General features: G+C 41.0%; 2 protein-coding genes across 5 annotated transcripts in view; both read right to left on the reverse strand.

The window, feature by feature from the left end:
* Window positions 1-4,252, reverse strand: part of LOC134630282 (sodium channel protein type 4 subunit alpha B-like) — a 36,713-nt gene extending 32,461 nt beyond the window's left edge. For all 4 annotated transcript variants that reach the window (XM_065471436.1, XM_065471435.1, XM_063477438.1 and 1 more), the window contains exons 1-7: window positions 4,151-4,252; window positions 3,429-3,557; window positions 2,038-2,123; window positions 1,435-1,635; window positions 516-579; window positions 298-439; window positions 9-209 (exon numbers count right to left, since the gene is read on the reverse strand). In XM_065471436.1, the coding sequence (XP_065327508.1) occupies window positions 9-209; window positions 298-439; window positions 516-579; window positions 1,435-1,635; window positions 2,038-2,123; window positions 3,429-3,547 (813 nt within the window). In that variant the 5' untranslated portion in view covers window positions 3,548-3,557; window positions 4,151-4,252. The remainder of the gene's footprint in view (window positions 1-8; window positions 210-297; window positions 440-515; window positions 580-1,434; window positions 1,636-2,037; window positions 2,124-3,428; window positions 3,558-4,150) is intronic.
* A 102-nt stretch (window positions 4,253-4,354) lies between these two features.
* Window positions 4,355-18,926, reverse strand: part of LOC134630269 (sodium channel protein type 4 subunit alpha B-like) — a 28,505-nt gene continuing 13,933 nt past the window's right edge. Inside the window, exon 4 of the mRNA XM_063477423.1 lies at window positions 4,355-4,486. Coding sequence (XP_063333493.1) covers window positions 4,355-4,486 — 132 coding nt within the window. The remainder of the gene's footprint in view (window positions 4,487-18,926) is intronic.

Below are 18,926 nucleotides of genomic sequence, written 5' to 3' on the forward strand. Positions count from 1 at the left end.
TTACTGACCTCCTCCTCTCTCCTCTTCAGCACCTCCACAATCCGTCCGAACTCCTCTTCTCTTTGTATGGCCTCGGTACCTTGAGCCTCTTCTTGCTCCGCTCGTGTCATGACAACCACCGCCAAAATGAGACTGAGCAGGAAGAAACAACCCGGGAAGAAGACGAGCAGAAAGACGATCAGATAGGATTTTCCTGCAGCTCGCAACGTCTGCAAAGGGACAGACAGGTGAGAGAAACAGATGAGACAACCGGAGTACTGGGAGGAGCCTGCGTGTGGTCATCAGTGAGTTACTGACCAACTGCATCAGGCCTTCCCAGAAGTCATGCATCATGAGTCTGAAAAGTGACAGCAGAGACCAGAAAAACGAGTCGTAGCTGGTGTATCCGAAGTTTGGGTTACTTCCTGCTTTCACACAGTTGAAACCGTCTGGACAGCGCCTGAACACATCATCACAGTTTGTTTTTATTGCTGTTGTTGTCAGTGAATGAAAGAGATGCACTCATGTTTACTTACTCAGCATCTGACTGGTTTCCACACACCAGAGGATCAGGATGTCCAGGAATGTAGTAATAGTTTTCTAGAAGCCAGACAGACAGACATCCAAACTGTACAAACACATCACGTTTCACCTTTCTAATTTAACCTCCTAAGGCCCGAACTCTTCCACGACATGCATTTCTAATTTCTCTTTGATATTTGGGCATATTGGGGCCCGATGAATGTAAAAACAAAGAATTTCCAGATTTTTTTTTTACCTTATTTTTGTTTTTAAGACAAATATGAGACACAAATGAGGATATTCATTTAAAATTTTGATAGAACAGTAGCAGTATAATGTCCTCGTAAGTGGATATCACCCCATGTAGAGCAAAATTGAGTATTTTGGTCAAAATAACCAAAAATGTGATGTCCACATATGTGGACGGCAGGCCCTAGGAGGTTAAGGGCAGGGGTGGCAACGATGACAGGTGGTGAAGTCTGCACTACAAAGCCAGCTGAACATACTCAGGATATCTATCTAATACCAGGATCAATCCATGCAGAGCCCCAGGTCCTGATAACATCCCTGGACGAGCACTGAGGGACTGTGCTGCAGAACTGTCTTCACGGACATGTTTAATACATCACTGAGCCAGGAAACACTCTCAATAACAGATTAAAGGTCACATTGAGGCTGTAATGTTCAGCATCTACATTATTGTGGGTGATTTTAAAATCTGATAACAACAAATAAAACTGTTTTTTGACTTTTTGTTTTTGGACTGAAGACTTTTCCTCAGAGGTTCACCTGATTTCACATGAGATCTTGAGGGCACGTCTCTTTCCACTGCTTTCATTGTAATGTTGGAAGAAGACCTGCGAGTCAGCCATCTAACTGTCTTAAAAACACAAAGGCTAACCTGCCAATCAGGATGTGGTACGACCATCATACCTGGAGAGGTGGTGTGGTTGTGGAAATCCAATTCTGTCGTGTTTGTGTTCATCGACCAGATGACACATTTGTTTTTCAGGGTTCCCATGAAGAGCTGTAAACCAATCATAGCCAAGATGCTCAGGCAGAACACCGTCAGGATGATGACACAATCAAGCCTCTTCACCGATTGGACAAGAGCCTCAACCGTCTTCTTCAGACCTGTAAAGACAGCCCCACGCTGTCAATACAAGTCGCTCGCACACACACACACACACACAGACACACACACTCACACACACACACACACACACACACACTCACACACTCACACACACACTCACACACACACTCACACACTCACACACACACTCACACACTCACACACACACACACACACACACACACACACACACAGACACACACACACACACACAGACACACACACACACACAGACACACACAGACACACACAGACTCACACACACACTCACACACTCACACACACACACACACACACACACACACACACACACACACACACAGACACACACACACACACAGACACACACAGACTCACACACACACACTCACACACACACTCACACACACACAGACACACACCTTGGCTGCATGTGAAGATCTTCAGCAGCAGAGAAATCGTCTCCAGCACAGCAAACTTGCCCAAATCTACGAACTGTGACACCAATCTGAGACACAGAGTCATCATCATCACCACCTTCATCATCATCATCATGAAGCAGTGATTAAAGCAGCTGTAAAACATAAAGAGACATTTACAGCCGAGCAGGAAAAAGCCAAAGTGTGTCGAGCAGAACATACAGAAGCAAAAGCGGTGATAAGGACGTGACAGTTAGAGTGTCCTAACATAAATCTAAAAACTTTATCAGTGACAAAGGTCGAGGAGACATACACAGGAAAGCAGAGCAGCACAGCGAGCATTCAGCTACAGGACGTTAGCTTGTTACCAAGCCTTACGAAACATCAAGAGTCTCTGTGTGGTCAGTTTAATGGGACAGTGTTTGATGTCAGCCTGGATTCAAACACTGAAAGAGTCCCAAACCTAAACAAGGAGTTTCAGTGCCTGAACCAAGGAACAACTAAACCCGAAATATAAGGGTAATAACAAAGGAATGGCCCCGGGGCAGACCCAGGACATCATGGAGAGATCTCGGCTTCTCTGCTTAGGCAGCTGCCCCTGCAACCCAGCTTCAGATAAGCAGAAGAAAACTGGATGGATGGATGGATGTGGTGGTGAAAGCAGCAAAAAGATCATTTTCACCTTTACAGCTGGAAAAAGCCCACCTTATTTGCACGGACATGGATCTATAGATATGAGAGCACACTGACAAGAACTGTGTTGGTGTAACTGTAAAGGTCACGTCCAGCATTGAGTGGATTCAATCGGTGGATCACATTTCTTGAGTATTTTCTCAGCTGCAGTGAGCCTTGTTATTCAGGACTGAGAGGCTCTTATTGTGAAGGCTCTTTTATACTGTTTCCTGATTTTTGGATCATGTTAATCTGTAACCAACATTAAAGAAGTGAACAAAGATGAGCTCTTCCGTTTACAAACTCACAGTATAAGCAGTCCTAATTGTACCTCATCAGTGAGTAGCTTGGAGAGATACTTTCAGCAGCGACAACTTGAAGTGATCATTTTCTGTATGACTAATCAGTCTGGCTCGATTAGCAGCACCTGGCTGCTGCTTACCCTCTTAATTCCCATGAAGGGAGTAAGGCTGGACTTGGTTTTTCTCAGGATCGTCCTGTGAAAACTTTCTTTTCCAATGACTGTACATGTCGGAGAATCACGGCAGAGAAGTAAGTCCACCAACTTCATGTCAGCCGTTTTCCAATAAATCTAAAACAGATTACACTGAATTTTGTTTTTGCAACCTGAAGTTGCCCCCTGCTGGTCATTAGAAAGAATGCAGATTTAAGGCTTTACATAGAGTCTGTGTGAGAGTGTGAGGTGTGTTATTGAGCCTTACAGGGTGCTGATGATGATGATGTCCAGCCAGTTCCAGGGATCTCTGAGGAAGGTGAAGCGTCCCACACAGAAGCCTCTCGCCACGACTTTCACCAGAGCCTCAAACATGAAGATGGCCATGTACACGTACCTGTTCACATACATGTGAGACAGAGAGCTTTCACACCAGCTCACGGTTCTTGCCCAAGGATACTTTGGCATGCAGACTGGAGTAGGCAGGGACTGAACCGCCAAACTTTCAGTTAGCTAGTTTGAGTTGGGTCTACCTCCCGAGCTACAGCCAGCCCAAGACAGTAAAAGTATTTCCATTATATTGAAGAGGAGGCAAACATTCCCACAGCAGATCTCTCCAAAATGGACAAACATCACAACAGGCCCTTTAAGCCGTCTCTTAATTGCCTGAATGACAAATCTGTACACATATCAGAACACTCTGAGCATTTCCTGTCTCGACAACAGCGAGCAAAGTCAGTTTGACCTTTACAGACCTCTGTGTGCTGCTGCTGTCAGACTGAGGACAGACTGAGGACAGACTGGCTCTTTGTCTTTGAGCCTTAGCATGGATTTAGACTTTAAAACCATTCTCATGCTGTGACTCATCGATGTTGCCATCAACAGCCCACATCTGTTCATCACTTTGTCGTGTTTTTCTGCTCCTGATGAATGATTTCTGTGTGTGTGTGTGTGTGTGTGTGTGTGTGTGTGTGTGTGTGTGTAACTCACTCCACTACAGGAAAGTTGAACCGCAGAACACCGAAGCTCAGGATCGCCAGTAGGATGAATATACTGAAGAAAGTGTGAGAGTTCAGGGAAACCTCACCTGTCATCTCTAATCCACAATACAAATCTAATCTAATCCAGATTAACTTGGTCACATGGTCCAGAGAGCTAAAACCTGACCACACAGAGGCTCCTGACACTATGACATCATAAAGGATATGGATGAAGAAGGGTCTTGATGGCGAGGGTCCTCAACGGGTTGAATGGACTCAGCAGGTAACAAGACGAGTCAGCACTAAACCTGTTAATGATGTTTCCTTTACTGAGAACCACGAAGGTCTGCAGAGAGACAGGTGAGGGACAGAGAAGCAGGTGAGATACAGACAGGTAGGGGACAGACAGACGGGTGAGGGACAGACAGACAGGTGAGGGACAGACAGGTGAGGGACAGACAAGTAAGGGACAGTAGGACACGTGAGGGACAGACAAATAAGGGACAGACAGGTGAGAGACAGACAAGTAAGAGACAGACAGACAGGTGAGGGACAGACAAGTAAGAGACAGACAGACAGGTGAGGGACAGACAAGTAAGAGACAGACAGACAGACAGGTGAGGGACAGACAAGTCAGGGACAGAGAAGCAGGTGAGATACAGACAGGTAGGGGACAGACAGGTGAGGGACAGACAAGCAAGAGACAGACAGGTGAGAAACAGACAGGTGAGGGACTGACAGGTGAGGGACAGAAAAACAGGTCAGGGACAGACAGGAGGAGGGATATTATACCCCTTATGTCAAACTGAGTGATTTGTGGCCCCCAATAAAATATTCATGAGCTCAGGAAGTAAAGGAAGTAATAAAATTATGATATTCATAAAAAATTATGATATTCATCCAAAATATGTTAGTTCATAGCTCATTGCTTTTTCTTCCCCCCAAAAAGAACTAATTGATTATTTAGAAAGTTTATATATCAAATAACATTCTTTTATTTTTAAGCCATTAAAAAAGTTTTTACTTTTTTATGCTTAAAAAACGCCATCTGGTGGTGGGTCAGCGCGTGAGCGCGCACCGCCCGCGCCTGTGTGTCTGTGCGCGCTCGTGCGCGCGCCTGTGTCTGGGCCCGTGCTTGTGTCTCTGGGACCGTGCTTGTGTGTGTGTGTGTGTGTGTGTGTGTGTGTGTGTGTGTGTGTGAAAAATCTGTTAAACCAGAGCAAAAGTGCTTAGTAACGTTACTTACTTGTGCTTTTGTAACGTTCAGTATGGCCAGACATACAGGTTGCATTCCTTCAGGGAAAACTTTATTTCATTTTATTTGCATTTGTTTAATCCGAACAAGGAGATTTAGAATCAAAGTCCGAGTCGCAAAAAACTCTCGCAATCCCCTCGAGCATAAACGCACCGCGGCTTCCAGCAAAAAAAACCTCCTGAAAAAAACTCTTTTCTCCAAAAAACGCACAACAAAAAACCCCTAGAATAACCTGATAAATCTCTCTCTGCTCCCACCCAACCCTTAGGCAATAAGCAGGGAAACCTCCTGAAAAAACCCTCCGTATTTCTATCCAAAATACACGCGCAACAAAAAACCCTAGAATAACTTGTAGGGACCCCTCTACCCCCAAGCCTTGGGTGCGATAACAGGGGAAATCCTGAAAAAAACCCTTAGTCTTTTTTCTTCAAAAACCAGCCCTCTCACTAGCTCCGTCTAAAATTCAGCGCAGAGTCTAAGTTCTACCTCGCTCTTAATCGCACTGACCCGCAGCCGCAGCCAGCGCACAATTTTTCCTTGTTGATCGCTCCACATCTGCTGCTTAATGATTTGGGCTCTTCGTTCGAAATTTGCGCCGGACACCAACTCCGCCTCCCAGGCGGCCCCGCTGCCAATCACATAACAAAGGGGCGGCTCCACTCGCACCCCGGTTAGCCAATCGGATACAGGTCCAATTTACCTTCTCAGCGATTGGTTTATTCTCTCGCTGGCATTCAGGATAAATAATCTAAAATTTCTGCTTAAATTTAACTGTTTTTTTCTCTGAGAAAAAAAAACAATCAACCTTTCTCTTTTTTTCACAAACAACATGGCCGCCAGACCTACCAACCTCACTGTGGTCTCTCAGACCCCAGTAACTAGCTACAGAGCCTACGCTGCGCCGGCAGAACTCACACGAATGCATCTTTGCCGGGTGCAACCTGCATCTGCTATCCCGTTGGAGGAGAGATTCCATCTCAAAACCGGGGGGTTTTGGGGCTATGCTTTCAGCCTCCCTGAGAGCCAAATCTATTTCTACCAGCTAAAAGCAGGTGAAAGTTTTGGTCCGCTGACACCGCGGATCGCCTTTAGTTCCTCTGACTGGGCTGTTTTGACCCTCATCGTGACCCCTGAAATCCAGAAGAGCCTGCGGGAAACGAGCTCGCAGCAACCGTGAACAAGGGACCAGCAAACGCAGACGCCTCCGGTTTTCAAAGAGGCCCACGTGTTTCCACCATTCACCCAACAACACCGGCCGAGCCCCCATCAGGTCTCATCATCTCCGGCCGCTATGCTTGCAGATACTCCACCCAGGGTTTCATCACCTCAAGGTTGGAATTCACCCAGGCACCCTCAACTAGCTGCTCTCGGCTGGCAATCACCGGAGCAGACCCCGGCAGACACCTCAGTCTCCGGGGCCTCGCTGTGGGCTTTGGGCGACCCTGTGTGCCGGGCTCTTTTCCGAGAGCCTGACGACAATGATCCCCACCCCGGCGAGAACCGCGGACAGCCTTCCGTGGACAACTGCCCGTGGACAACGATGAGGCCGCGACTCTACTCCCCACCGCTGTTTTTGAACTTATAAAATTAACTGTCAAGTACCTTATCATGTCGCTACTCCAGAAGCACCGACAAGATGTGTGTCAAGGATGTGAGGTCTCCCACCCCTCACAGAGACGCCATTCTTGTCTTTTCCCCCTGGAAAAATATGTATTTTTCAAGTACTATGATGAACTCTGCAAAAGATTATGGAATGGACATTTCACCAACACATTATTACAAATTTTACGGTTGGAGGGGTTTTCACCACCAGCGGCTCAAGTCAGAGGTGTGGCCCAGGCCTATCTCTTTGAACTCAGAGATGCCCGCGACATAGAGGCCACTCTTCAAGAAATCGACACCAGCGTCACAGAAGTTACCCGCACCATAATTCATAAAGTACTAGACGAGAATTATTCACTTTGGCTCTCCTAGTAATCGTTTTTTCTTAACACGTTTTGTTTTTCTTGTTTTTAGCTTTCTTGTTCTTCTCTGTTTCTTTTTCTTACTTTTCAGTTTTTTGTTTTTACTCGTTCAATTGTATTGTTTTTCATTACATCAAATAATTTGTTTTGTGGAAATCCGTTACATGAAATAAAACCTTTTTGGAAAAGCATTGCAAGAATCAAACTCATTATTTTGTTTTACTAGAATCGGAAAGTGTAATGTTTTAATTACAACAAAAATAAAATATTTTTATGAACTTGTTACATGAGATAAGTAACTGCTCGATCATGAAATAAAACCATAGTTAAACATAACTTCAAAGAACACACATGGCAGAGCAGAAACTATTGAAACGCGCATATTACGAACCATCTCACCCTGCTAGTTTTTGCGGAGTGCAAAAATTGATTAAAAGCGTGCAGGATGAAACTGGTACAAAGATTAACGCGCAAACAGCTCAAAATTTCCTCGCAGAACAGGACGCTTACACCTTACACCGAGCTGCACGCCTGCGCTTTCCGAGAAACCGTGTGTTTGTCCCCAGACCTCTTAATCAATATCAGGCAGACCTTTGTGATATGAGGGCGTTAGCTGAGCATAACAATGGCTATCAATATTTACTTACAGTTATAGATGTTTTCTCTAAAAAAAGCCTATGCAAGAGTCTTGAAAAACAAAACAGGCGTTCAGGTCACTAAGGCTTTTGAGTCTGTCTTAAAAGATAGTCAAATTCCTCAAAAGCTACAAACAGATAGTGGTAAGGAATTTTTTAATTCCAGTTTTCAATCTTTAATGAAAAAGCATGGTATAAATCATTTTGATACAGGGAGCGATCTAAAAGCCTCGGTGTGTGAAAGGTTTAATAGAACTCTTAAAAGTAAAATGTATAGATATTTCACTGCTGCAAATACACGTAGATATATCGATGTGTTACAAGATTTATTACACAGCTATAACACTAGTTATCATCGTTCCATAAAAATGCCCCCCAATGAAGTCAATTCAGACAACACAGCGTTAGTATTTCAAAACCTATATGGCACTTCTCGTTGTAGAAATAAGCCCGTGAAATTTAAAAAGGGAGATCATGTGAGGCTGTCTAAAGTTAGAGGTGTGTTTGATAAGCGGTATGAGCAAACATTCACAAGCGAGGTATTTACTATTGACCAATGCATACCTAGAGACCCTCCTGTTTATAAAATCAAAGATTACGATGGGGAAGAAATTATCGGTAGTTTTTACGAGCATGAGCTGCAGAAAATCGCTCTTGTCAAGGATAAGCTCTATCACATAGACAAAATTCTCTCAAAACGTAAACAGAGGGGAAAAAAGTAAAAACTTTTTTAATGGCTTAAAAATAAAAGAATGCTATTTGATATATAAACTTTCTAAATAATCAATTAGTTCTTTTGGGGGGGAAGAAAAAGCAATGAGCTATGAACTAACATATTTTGGATGAATATCATAATTTTTATGAATATCATAATTTTATTAATATCATATTTTTTATGAATATCATATTTGTATTACTTCCTTTATTACTTCCTGAGCTCATGAATATTTTATTGGGGGCCACAAATCACTCAGTTTGACATAAGGGGTATAATATCCCTCCTGACAGGTGAGAGACAGATGGGTCAAGACCTTGTTTGTGAGGAGCAGGATTTTGAATTCTGGATTTAACAGAGAGTCAATAAAGAGAAGGCAGTGTACGAGAAATCTGCTCTCTCTTTCTAGTCCCTGTCAGGACTCTTGCTGCAGCATTTTGGATTAACTGAAGGCTTTTCAGCGAGTTTTTAGGACTTCCTGATAATAATGAATTACAGTAATAATACTTTTTATTTATAGGCCCCTTTAAAGACCCTCAAGGTCACCTTAGATTAGTAAAACAAAATAAAAACATAAGGTAAATAAAAAATAAAAACAAGTATGAAAGTATAAAAGTCAAATCAAAGTAAAAATGCACTAAGATGGAGTCATAATGAAGGGTATGCAGTTCTGAATAGATAATCTTAAGAAAGGATTTAAAAGTGAAGAGACGGTTTGTGGTCTGGAGATCTGCTGGAAGTGCGGCCAAAGTCTCAGGACAGAACAACTAAAGGCTCTGAGTCCCGTGGTAGTCAGGCGAGCAGGTGGAACAGACAGAAGGGAAGCTGAAGAAGAGCAGAGTGCACGAGGGGGTGAGTATGTTTGGAGGAGGTCAGATAAATATGGAGCGAGGTTATGAAGGGCTTTGAAAGTAAGAAGCAGGATCTTGAAATTGGCACAGAGGTGAACTCAAAGCCAATGGAGCTGTTTAAGAACAGCTGTTATATGTTCAGTGGATCTATTTCTGGATACAATACGAGCAGTTGTATTTTGAATTATCTGCAATTTATGGAGAGATTTATGAGGTAGACCACAGAGAAGAGAATTACAGTAATCTAAAAGAGATGTGACAAGAGCATTGACAAGTATTGTTTGGAGTGAGTGAGGGACGAAGGCGGTTAATATTACAGAGATGAAAATATTAATTATATGTGCTGTGAAGGAAAGAGTCCTATCGAGGATGACACCAAGACTCTTAACCTGAGGGGAGGGTGTGACAACAGAGTTATTAATGGATAATGAAAGATTTCTGGTTGGAACTTTAGTCAGTTTTGATTTGGTGCCTATTAGAATTAATTCTGTTTTATTGCCATTAATTTTAAGAAGGTTGTGAGTAAACCAGACCTTGATTTCACTTAAACAGTCAGAAATGGATGTGGGTGGGAGAGTAGCTGTGGGTTTGGAGGATAGGTAGAGCTGGGTGTCATCTGCGTAGCAGTGAAACTGGATGTTATATTTCCTGAAAATATTACCTAGGGGTAGGAGATAGATAATAAAAAGGACCCAGGAGAGAGCCTTGGGGAACACCGGAGTTAACTGGAGTAGATACTGATCTGTGAGTAACTGAACAAACTGTGAGTAGCCAGAGAGATACAAGGTCAACTAGGCGAGTGCTGTACCACTGATCCTAATAGATGTTAATCTATAAAGAAGGATGCGGTGGGAAATAGTATCAAAAGCTACTGTAAGGTCAAGGAGAATGAGGATGGCGATGAGTCCAGAGTCAGCTGCAAGCAGAAGATCAGTAGTGATTTCTACTAGAGCTGTTCCTGGGATCTGAAGCATTCTTTTTCTTTTTACAGTAGTCCAGTCTAGAAGTAATAAATGCAGGAACTAGTTTTTCTTGACAGGGTGTTTCTAAATTTAGAGACATAGCAAAAATGCAAGAAAGCAGTCCTACATAGTTGTTTAATATGTGCACTGAAGGACATATCCTGGTCAAAATTTGATTTGTCTCATCTTGCTTCATGAATAAATAAAGGTGTGTATCATCTGCATAGCAATGAAAATGGATGCAGTTTTTTACTAAGATTATCTAAAGGAAGCATTTATAATTTAAATAAAATTGGTTCCAGCACAGAATCCAGTGGAAGTCCACGAAAAACTTCTATGTGTGAAGAAAGCTCCAAGTTTACATGGACAAACTATTCTTTGACACAGATATGTTTCAAACCACTCCAGTGCAGTACCTTTTATGTGTTCTAATCTCTGTAGTAAAATATTGTGCTCGGCAGTGTTGAATGGTGCAATGAGATCTGACAGGACAAGCACAGAGATGAGTCCACTGTTAGAGGCCAAAAGAAGATCATTTGTAACCTTCACTAAAGCTGTTTCTGTGCTGTGATGCACTCCAGATCCTGATTGAAACTCTTATAATATATCATTACTCTAAATGGGTCTACTAGGCACATTGACGGTTAAGAGCTAAAAATCATGAAGATCACACAAATCTCACACAAATTTGGGGAAATCAGAAACTCAGAGTAAGGCCCAGGAGGACAACAGACAACAACAATAAAACTAGAAAGCGAAAATTTCAGAAGAAATTTTAAGTGTGCCTATGCCGCTAGTAATCAGTGTAGTTTGCCATTCATACGGCTACAGAGAGCAAAACTCAGAAGAGCAGCCATTCTCCACCATGAACTATGGTAAAAACAAACACCGCTCACGCTTCACAGATGACAGCTTACAGTTTTGTGTAAAGATGAAGTTACTTCGTACAGCGCCGATTTGCAGACGCTGTGCACACAGGTTCATGAGCAGAAGTCCCATTGTACCACGGCAGACCCGACAATGTTTGCATGAACACGCTTTGAAGCATTACGTTATGGACCACTTTTCACACATGGTTGGTTTACCCACACAGCCGGCTGTGCATTCACTTTTTGTTTTTTGTTATTTTTACACAGTGTTCGGGATTATGAACAATGGTCTACAGCCAATCTTGTGTATTATTAAACAAACTTTGGTTGTGAGATTCAGATAACTATTTAATAAAAGCTAAATATTTTATATGAGAGTAAGAAAGAAAAGTATATCTTTGTGTCCACCTTTCTCTGTTAATGCCCTAGCTGCCCCCCCCCCCCCCCCCCCCCGGCAAAAGCTTTGCTAGATCCGCCCCTGCACAGTTACCAGCTGTCAGCTACACAAAAAAGGAGCGTGGTCTTTATTTGTCTCTCAGAAACAACTCATAACTTCCCTTCAACTCATTCATGTCACCTAAAGTGTAAACCTGTTTCTCCATCACCAGTTCAGCTCTGATGATTCAGTAAGGACATCTCCTGATTTCATCTTCATGCTCCAGCAAACATCAGCTGATACTAGAAATTAAAATCAAAAGAATTCTAACAACAGCTGATCAAGCTTAAACGTGCTGCTGTTGTTTAGCACGATAAACAAGAGCGAAAAGCCGATCATTGATCAGTTTCATGATTGAAGTTTCAACACGCGAGAGAATGACAGGGGAGGCTTCGTAATGACAGAATAAATCATAATATTTTCTCTGACTCTATGAACTAACCCTTATGAATAAAATAAAGTCCAACGTCAGTAACTTAGCGCGCACACAGCTGTATATAAACTCCCGTGGCAGTACGATTGTAAAAGGTCAACGAAAATAAATTACACCTAAACTAGGTTTATATCTGACCCAAATAGAGTGCAGTTCATAACTTCTTACCTGAAATTCAGTTCACCTCACGCTCCTGCCTTCGGTTTCCAGCATCATTGGCCCATATAAATGAAAAATAAGTCCAGCTAAACGCAGACCCTTGGCGAGCGATCGGGTGTTGACACGACTTTCTGCCGCTTCACTATAAGCCAAACCTGGGTGCTTTTTCACGAAGGGTCGCTAGCGGCGCTAGCTTGCAGCGCTAGCTAGCTACGCTAGCGGCGCTAGCTAGCTAGCCGGCTATCAACAACACGTAAGAGAATATGGGATGTCTTGATAAAACGAGCAGATATTTGAAGTTTACACACCTACATTCTCGCCTGAAAATATCTTAAAAGTTTATTTTGTGACCTAGAAACACCAAAAAAAGCATTATAGAATCCAAGTGGTGTCCGCCATTGTTTCACTGGCAGAGGCGTGCTATGAATTGTGGGATATGGAGTTTTCCGATAAGAATACAACTTTTAGCCCGTACTACTCCCGGTATACCACTAGAGAGAGCCAACACACCACAAATGACGTCTGTTTCTATGGGGCCAAAAGTCAGTTTCTTTCTCAGGAGCCTAGAAATTGGCCCAAATTTGCACTAAAATCTAAATATTTCAAAAACTATAAAAGTCATAAACACCAAAAGTCATACCATACTAGTCCAGCTCCAGCCGCACAAAATGATGTAACATATGTAACCCTTGTGTCAAAACTGTGCGGCAGAGAAGCGCGGGAAAATTTTCACTAAAATATTAATATTAAAAAAACTATAAAAGTCATAAACACCAAAAGTCATAGCACACCATTCCAGATGCAGCCACACAAAATGAGGTAACATATATGAAGATTGTCTCAAAACTGCGGGGCGAGTTTCGCTGCAAAATTTCAGGCGGAAACTGAAGAATAACTGGAAAAATTTGCATTTCCTGCGAAAATGCTGTGTGGATGCCTTTACGCTGAAGCTGTCTGCTGAAAAGATGAAAAAGATGAAAAGTTGCATGGTGGTGAAAAAAAAAAAATTGCGCTGAGCAGGATTCGAACCTGGCCCTCCTGGACTCAAGGCAGCTACTCATCTCACTGATCCAAACTCATTCTCGCAAAGAAGAGGTGGAGAGACGGACAATTCTGCTGAAATTAGCAGAAGCTGCTGAGAATTGTGCTGATAAGAGGTGAAAAGGCTGAAAATTTTGCAGAAAATAGGTGAATCAGCAGAATTTCTGCTGAAAATAGGTAACGAAGCAGAAAGTTGTGCTGAAAAGAGGTGAATCAGCAGAATTTCTGCTCAAAACTGTTTTTTCTGAAAACAGCTGAGATTTGTGCTAATAAGAGGTGACGAAAAGGCTGAAAATTTTGCAGAAGAGGTGAATAAGCAGAATTTGGGCTGAAAAGAAGTGCAAATTCTGCTGAAAAGAGTTCAATCAGCAGAATTTCTGCTGAAAAGAGTTCTGCAGAACTCTTTTCAGAATTCTGCTGAAAAGATGTTTTTGCTGAAAATAGCTGAACAAGCTGGGATTTGTGCTGAAAAGTGGTGAAAAAACTGAAAATTTAGCTGAAAAGGGGTGAAAAAGCTGAAATTGAGTTAAAAAAGTTTAAGTGTTAACTGAAAGAAATGTTGCCATAAGCGGGATTTGAACCCGGGCCTCCCAGTCTGAGAACGGATGCTCATCTCACTGAGCTGAAACACAGGTAATCCCGGCAAAGAAAATCAGTGACACCACTGATAATATTGCAGAAATGGGCAAAAAATATTGCAAAAAAAATTCAATATCTCAAAAAGTATAGAAGTTATGAGCACCAAAAGTCATAGCAATAATTAGCAGAAAGAGCAGAATTTTCTAAAGTTTGAACTGAGAAAATCGGCTGAAAACTGAGGGAGTAGTTAGACGACAAAAAACGTACGGAAGCAACCAGAATAAAGTATAATAAAGAACTAGAAAAATTTGCATTTCCTGCGAAAATGCTGTGTGGATGCCTTAATGCTGAAGCTGTCTGCTGAAAAGCTGAAAAAGATGAAAAGTTGCAAAAAATTGTATGGTGTGAAGAACTGAAAATTCTGCTGAAAAGAGGTGAAGAAGCACAAATTTTTGCTGAAAAGTGGTGAAAAGCCAAATATTCTACTGAAAAGGGGTAAAGACTGAGAAATTTTTGCTGAAAAGTGGTGAAAAGAAATTTTGCGATGAGCAGGATTCGAACCTGGCACTCCTGGTCTTAAGGCAGCTACTCATCTAACTGAGCCAAACTCATTCTTTCAAAGACCAGGTGGATAGACTGCTGAAATTATCAGAAGTGGCTGAGAATTGTGCTGATAAGAGGTGAAAAGGATGGAAATTTTGCAGAAAAGAGGTGAATCAGCAGAATTTCTGCAGAAAAGAGGCAAAGAAGCAGAACGTTGCGCTGAAAAGAGGTGAATCAGCAGAGTGTCTGCTGAAAAGAGTTTTTTTTTCTGAAAACAGCCAGAAAAGCTGGAATTTGTGCTGAAAAGGGGTGAAAAAAATGAACATTTTGCTGAAAGGGGGTGAAGAAGCTAAAGAATAGCAAATCAAAGTATTTGTGGCAAAACATAGTATTTCTGCCATATTGTGGTATTTGTGCCACAAAAGTTACTACATTACAACATGAATACAGATTAAAGATGAAAGAAACTGGCAACAAATTCCTCCACTACAAACCAGTCTGATACCACTTCTTTGCAGTGTTCATGTTTACTAAGGCACTACCCAAAAGGCGCCACAAGAGGGCACTCCAACACAACAGATGACCTATGTACACTGATGCACTTAGTAACAGTCAGCCTCCTTGAATTGGCAGAAATACTGTGATTTAGTAGTAATACTATAGCATAACAGATATACTGTGATGTTGCAGACATAGTATGTTTTTGCACTACTCATTTGTAGTGAAAAAAATTAGCAATATCAATTACAGGTCTGTGATAGTGTATAAATTTGTAGTGAAAAAAAAATGTTGACCAAGGTGGGATTGAACCCATGACCTTTGAGCTGCAGAGCCGTGTCATTACTGATTGCGCCACCTGGGAAGGGGGCGGGCGGCTGAAAAACAAAGACATCAGCAAGCAGAAATAGATCGCGGTGAGAGGCGAAAAATGCCGTTTTTTGGAGTTACAAAACTTCGTGTAACTCAAAAACTAGGAGGGTTAGCAGCATAATTCTTATACTGGGTGAATCAGCGGACTTTGGTGTATTTTGACTGCGATTTTGTAAATCCGTCGCGGAGATATGACGAGAGAGATGCAGTGTTCATGTTTACTAAGGCACTACCCAAAAGGCGACACAAGAGGGCACTCCAACACAAGAGATGACCTATGTACACTGATGCAGTAACAGTCAGCCTCCTACTTAGCCACTATGTAATACAGCGATATTGCAGTGTACAAATTCACATAAATTTGCAGGGGGAACAAACAAAGCAGGAACAAGCACAAAACAATAAAATAACTGGGCTGCCATAGCTATCGCTAACTAGCACATACGCTAAAGGTAACTAAAACCAATACACACAAGTAGCAGGGTAAACATCTTAAGCATGGAACATTAACTCACGTTTATGTGACACACACCATCCCCAACAAATACAGGATGGGCTATTTGCTCCCCTTCCCAGCAGCTTTCTCCTCAATCGTTAGCCCAGGAACGAAGGAAGACCATCTAGCTCAGAAGTCCCATGAATTCCCTCACTGACAGAGGCTGCTGGGTAATGTAGCTCACACTAACACAGGTTTTTCTACAAGCACAAATACTATAACATAGCAGAAATACTGTGATTTTGTTGAAATACTAAGCTTTAGGACAAATACTATGATTTGGCAGAAATACTATGTTTTAGGACATATACTATGATTTGGCTCAAATACTATGATATAGCAGCAATACTATGTTTTGGTACAAATGCTGCGCTTAGGCACAAATATTATGATTTGGCAGACATTATGATTTAGCAGAGATAATATGATTTGGCAGAAATACTAAACGTTGGCGCAAATACTATAATTGAGTGCTTTAATATAACAGAAATACTATGATTTAGCAGAAATACAATGTTTTTGCAGAAACACTGTAATTTCACTCAAATACTATGAAATAGCAGTAATACTATGATTTGGCAGAAATACTATGTTTCAGTACAAATACTATGGCAAAGCTAAAATACTATGACTTAGAAGTAATACTATAACGAAAGGGATTCCTCAAAATACTATGAAATTGCAGTAATTCTATCATTTGGCAGAAATACTGTACTTCGTACAAATACAATGCTTTGGTACAAATACTATATTTTGATTTGAATACTATGATTTGCAACAAATACTATGATTTGGCACAAGTATTATGATTTAGTACAAATACTACGAATTGGCACAAATACTATGCCTTAGTAGTAATACTATAACATAACAGATGTACTGTGATGTTGCAGACATATTATGTTTTTGCACATATGCTACAATTTCGCTCAAATACTATGAAATTGCCGTAATACTATGGTTTTGAAGGAATACTATGATTTGGTAGAAATAGTATGCCTTAGTACTAATACTATAACATAGCAGTTATAATGTGATTTTGCAGACATAGTATGTTTTTGCACAAATACTCCAATTTGGCAGAAATACTATGTTTGGGCACAAATACTATGATTTGCTATAAATGCTATGATATGGCACATATACTATAATCAGCAGATATACTATAACATAACAGAAATTCTACGACTTAGTAGTAATACTATAACATAACAGAAATTTTAATTGCTCACAAATAACATGATTTGGCACAAATACCATGATTTGGCACAGATACGATGATATTGCAGAAATACTATGATTGGGTACAAATACTATGATTTGGCACAAGTACTATGAATAAGTACAAATACTATGATTTGGCAGAAATACTATGATTTAGCAGAAATACTATGTTTTAATATAAATAATATCTTTTGACAGAAATTTCTGCTAAAAGGTACTATTTCTGCTTTTTAGCAGAAATACTGTAATTCTGCATAAATACTATGATTTGGGATAAATACTATGATTTGGCAGATATACTATATTCAGCACATATACTATAACATAACAGACATTCCTCCACTTAGTAGTAATCTCATCACATAAAATAAATATTATGATTTGGCCCCAAAACCATGATTTGGCACAAATACCATGATTTTTCAAAAATACTATGATTGAGCAGAAGTACTAAGATGTAGTAGAAGTACTTTGATTTAGCAGAAATACTATTATGGATGAGTAATACTTTAACATGGGAGAAATATTGATACACACACACATACACAGAGCCTAAAGGGAACAGTGGCTATTAAGAGCCTGGGCTTGGCATATCTAGGTCAGCTAAATTGGCTGCACCTGCTGTAATCAGCCCTTACACACACAGACACAGAGAGAAGTATGAGTTTTCTTCAGTGTATTTCTCACATTCAGGATTCCCCTCGAACAAATGGCCATAATTTCCTAACCGTAGGGGCTAGAACACTCATTCTGACACCGTTTTGTTCAGAAGAGATGGGGGAATCTGCAGGTATTCATAATTCAGAGATAAAATATAAATTATTGAAGATATATGACGTGTAATACACTGTAACTGAGTAGAGACAAAGCAAAACTGCATTGACTTGCCCTCAAACAACATTTTGTAACTCTAAATCTACATGGAGCATCAAAATCATTCTTTCACCGTAAGAAACAGCAGGCTTTGCTGAACAGTCATGGAAATTTCCAGGTCTCTGTGGAAATCCATCAAAAAGATATGACGAGAGAAAAAAGCACCTCATTTCCAGAGTTTGAAATCTGTAGAATCTGAGCGAGGGACAAATTTCCTACCCTCAAATAAGTGTAATTCATGGCCAAACGGTAATAGGTGAGAAAAAACTTCTTGAATTGTGAGCATCAGGAGTGTCTGAAGATATATTTGCACAAGCCTCATGTCTCCACTTTGTTTCGTTAAGGAGATATGACAATTTGAAAATGCCTCTCATTAGAGAAATCCAGCGGTGATTTTGAACAAACTCTCCATTGACTTTCTGTGGAGACTGTTCAGACTTTATGTTGCTCTGAGGAGATTTGCAAAACATCTGTAGGTCCCACAACAATGATAGTGACATTTTCTGAAAGCCAGCAAAAATACCTACGTTTTGATGTATAATTTGTGGGGGTTGAGTGGAAATTGAGCCAGTAGCAAGAAGTTGTTCAGACATGAAGAGAAAATTCAGAAAGTTTCACTGTCCACTCTGAGTTAATTGCATAGCAACCATAACAACGCATGTATTTTCTGAAAAATCACAATTTTGCAACTGAAAACTTAAAGAGGTATAAAATTAAAATGGTAGAAGATCTGAAAAAGCTGAATCATACAGGAATAGCCCAATGATCTGAGAACATTTTAAAGTTTGAATGGAGTTTCTAGGTGAAAGTATGAGGAAGTAGTTAAGTTTGAAAAACAAGCAAGTTTTAGCAGAATTGTGGAAGTTTTCCATTCATTTCAA

The sequence above is a fragment of the Pelmatolapia mariae genome, linkage group LG7, assembly GCF_036321145.2.
Source record: "Pelmatolapia mariae isolate MD_Pm_ZW linkage group LG7, Pm_UMD_F_2, whole genome shotgun sequence".
NCBI lineage: Eukaryota > Metazoa > Chordata > Actinopteri > Cichliformes > Cichlidae > Pelmatolapia > Pelmatolapia mariae.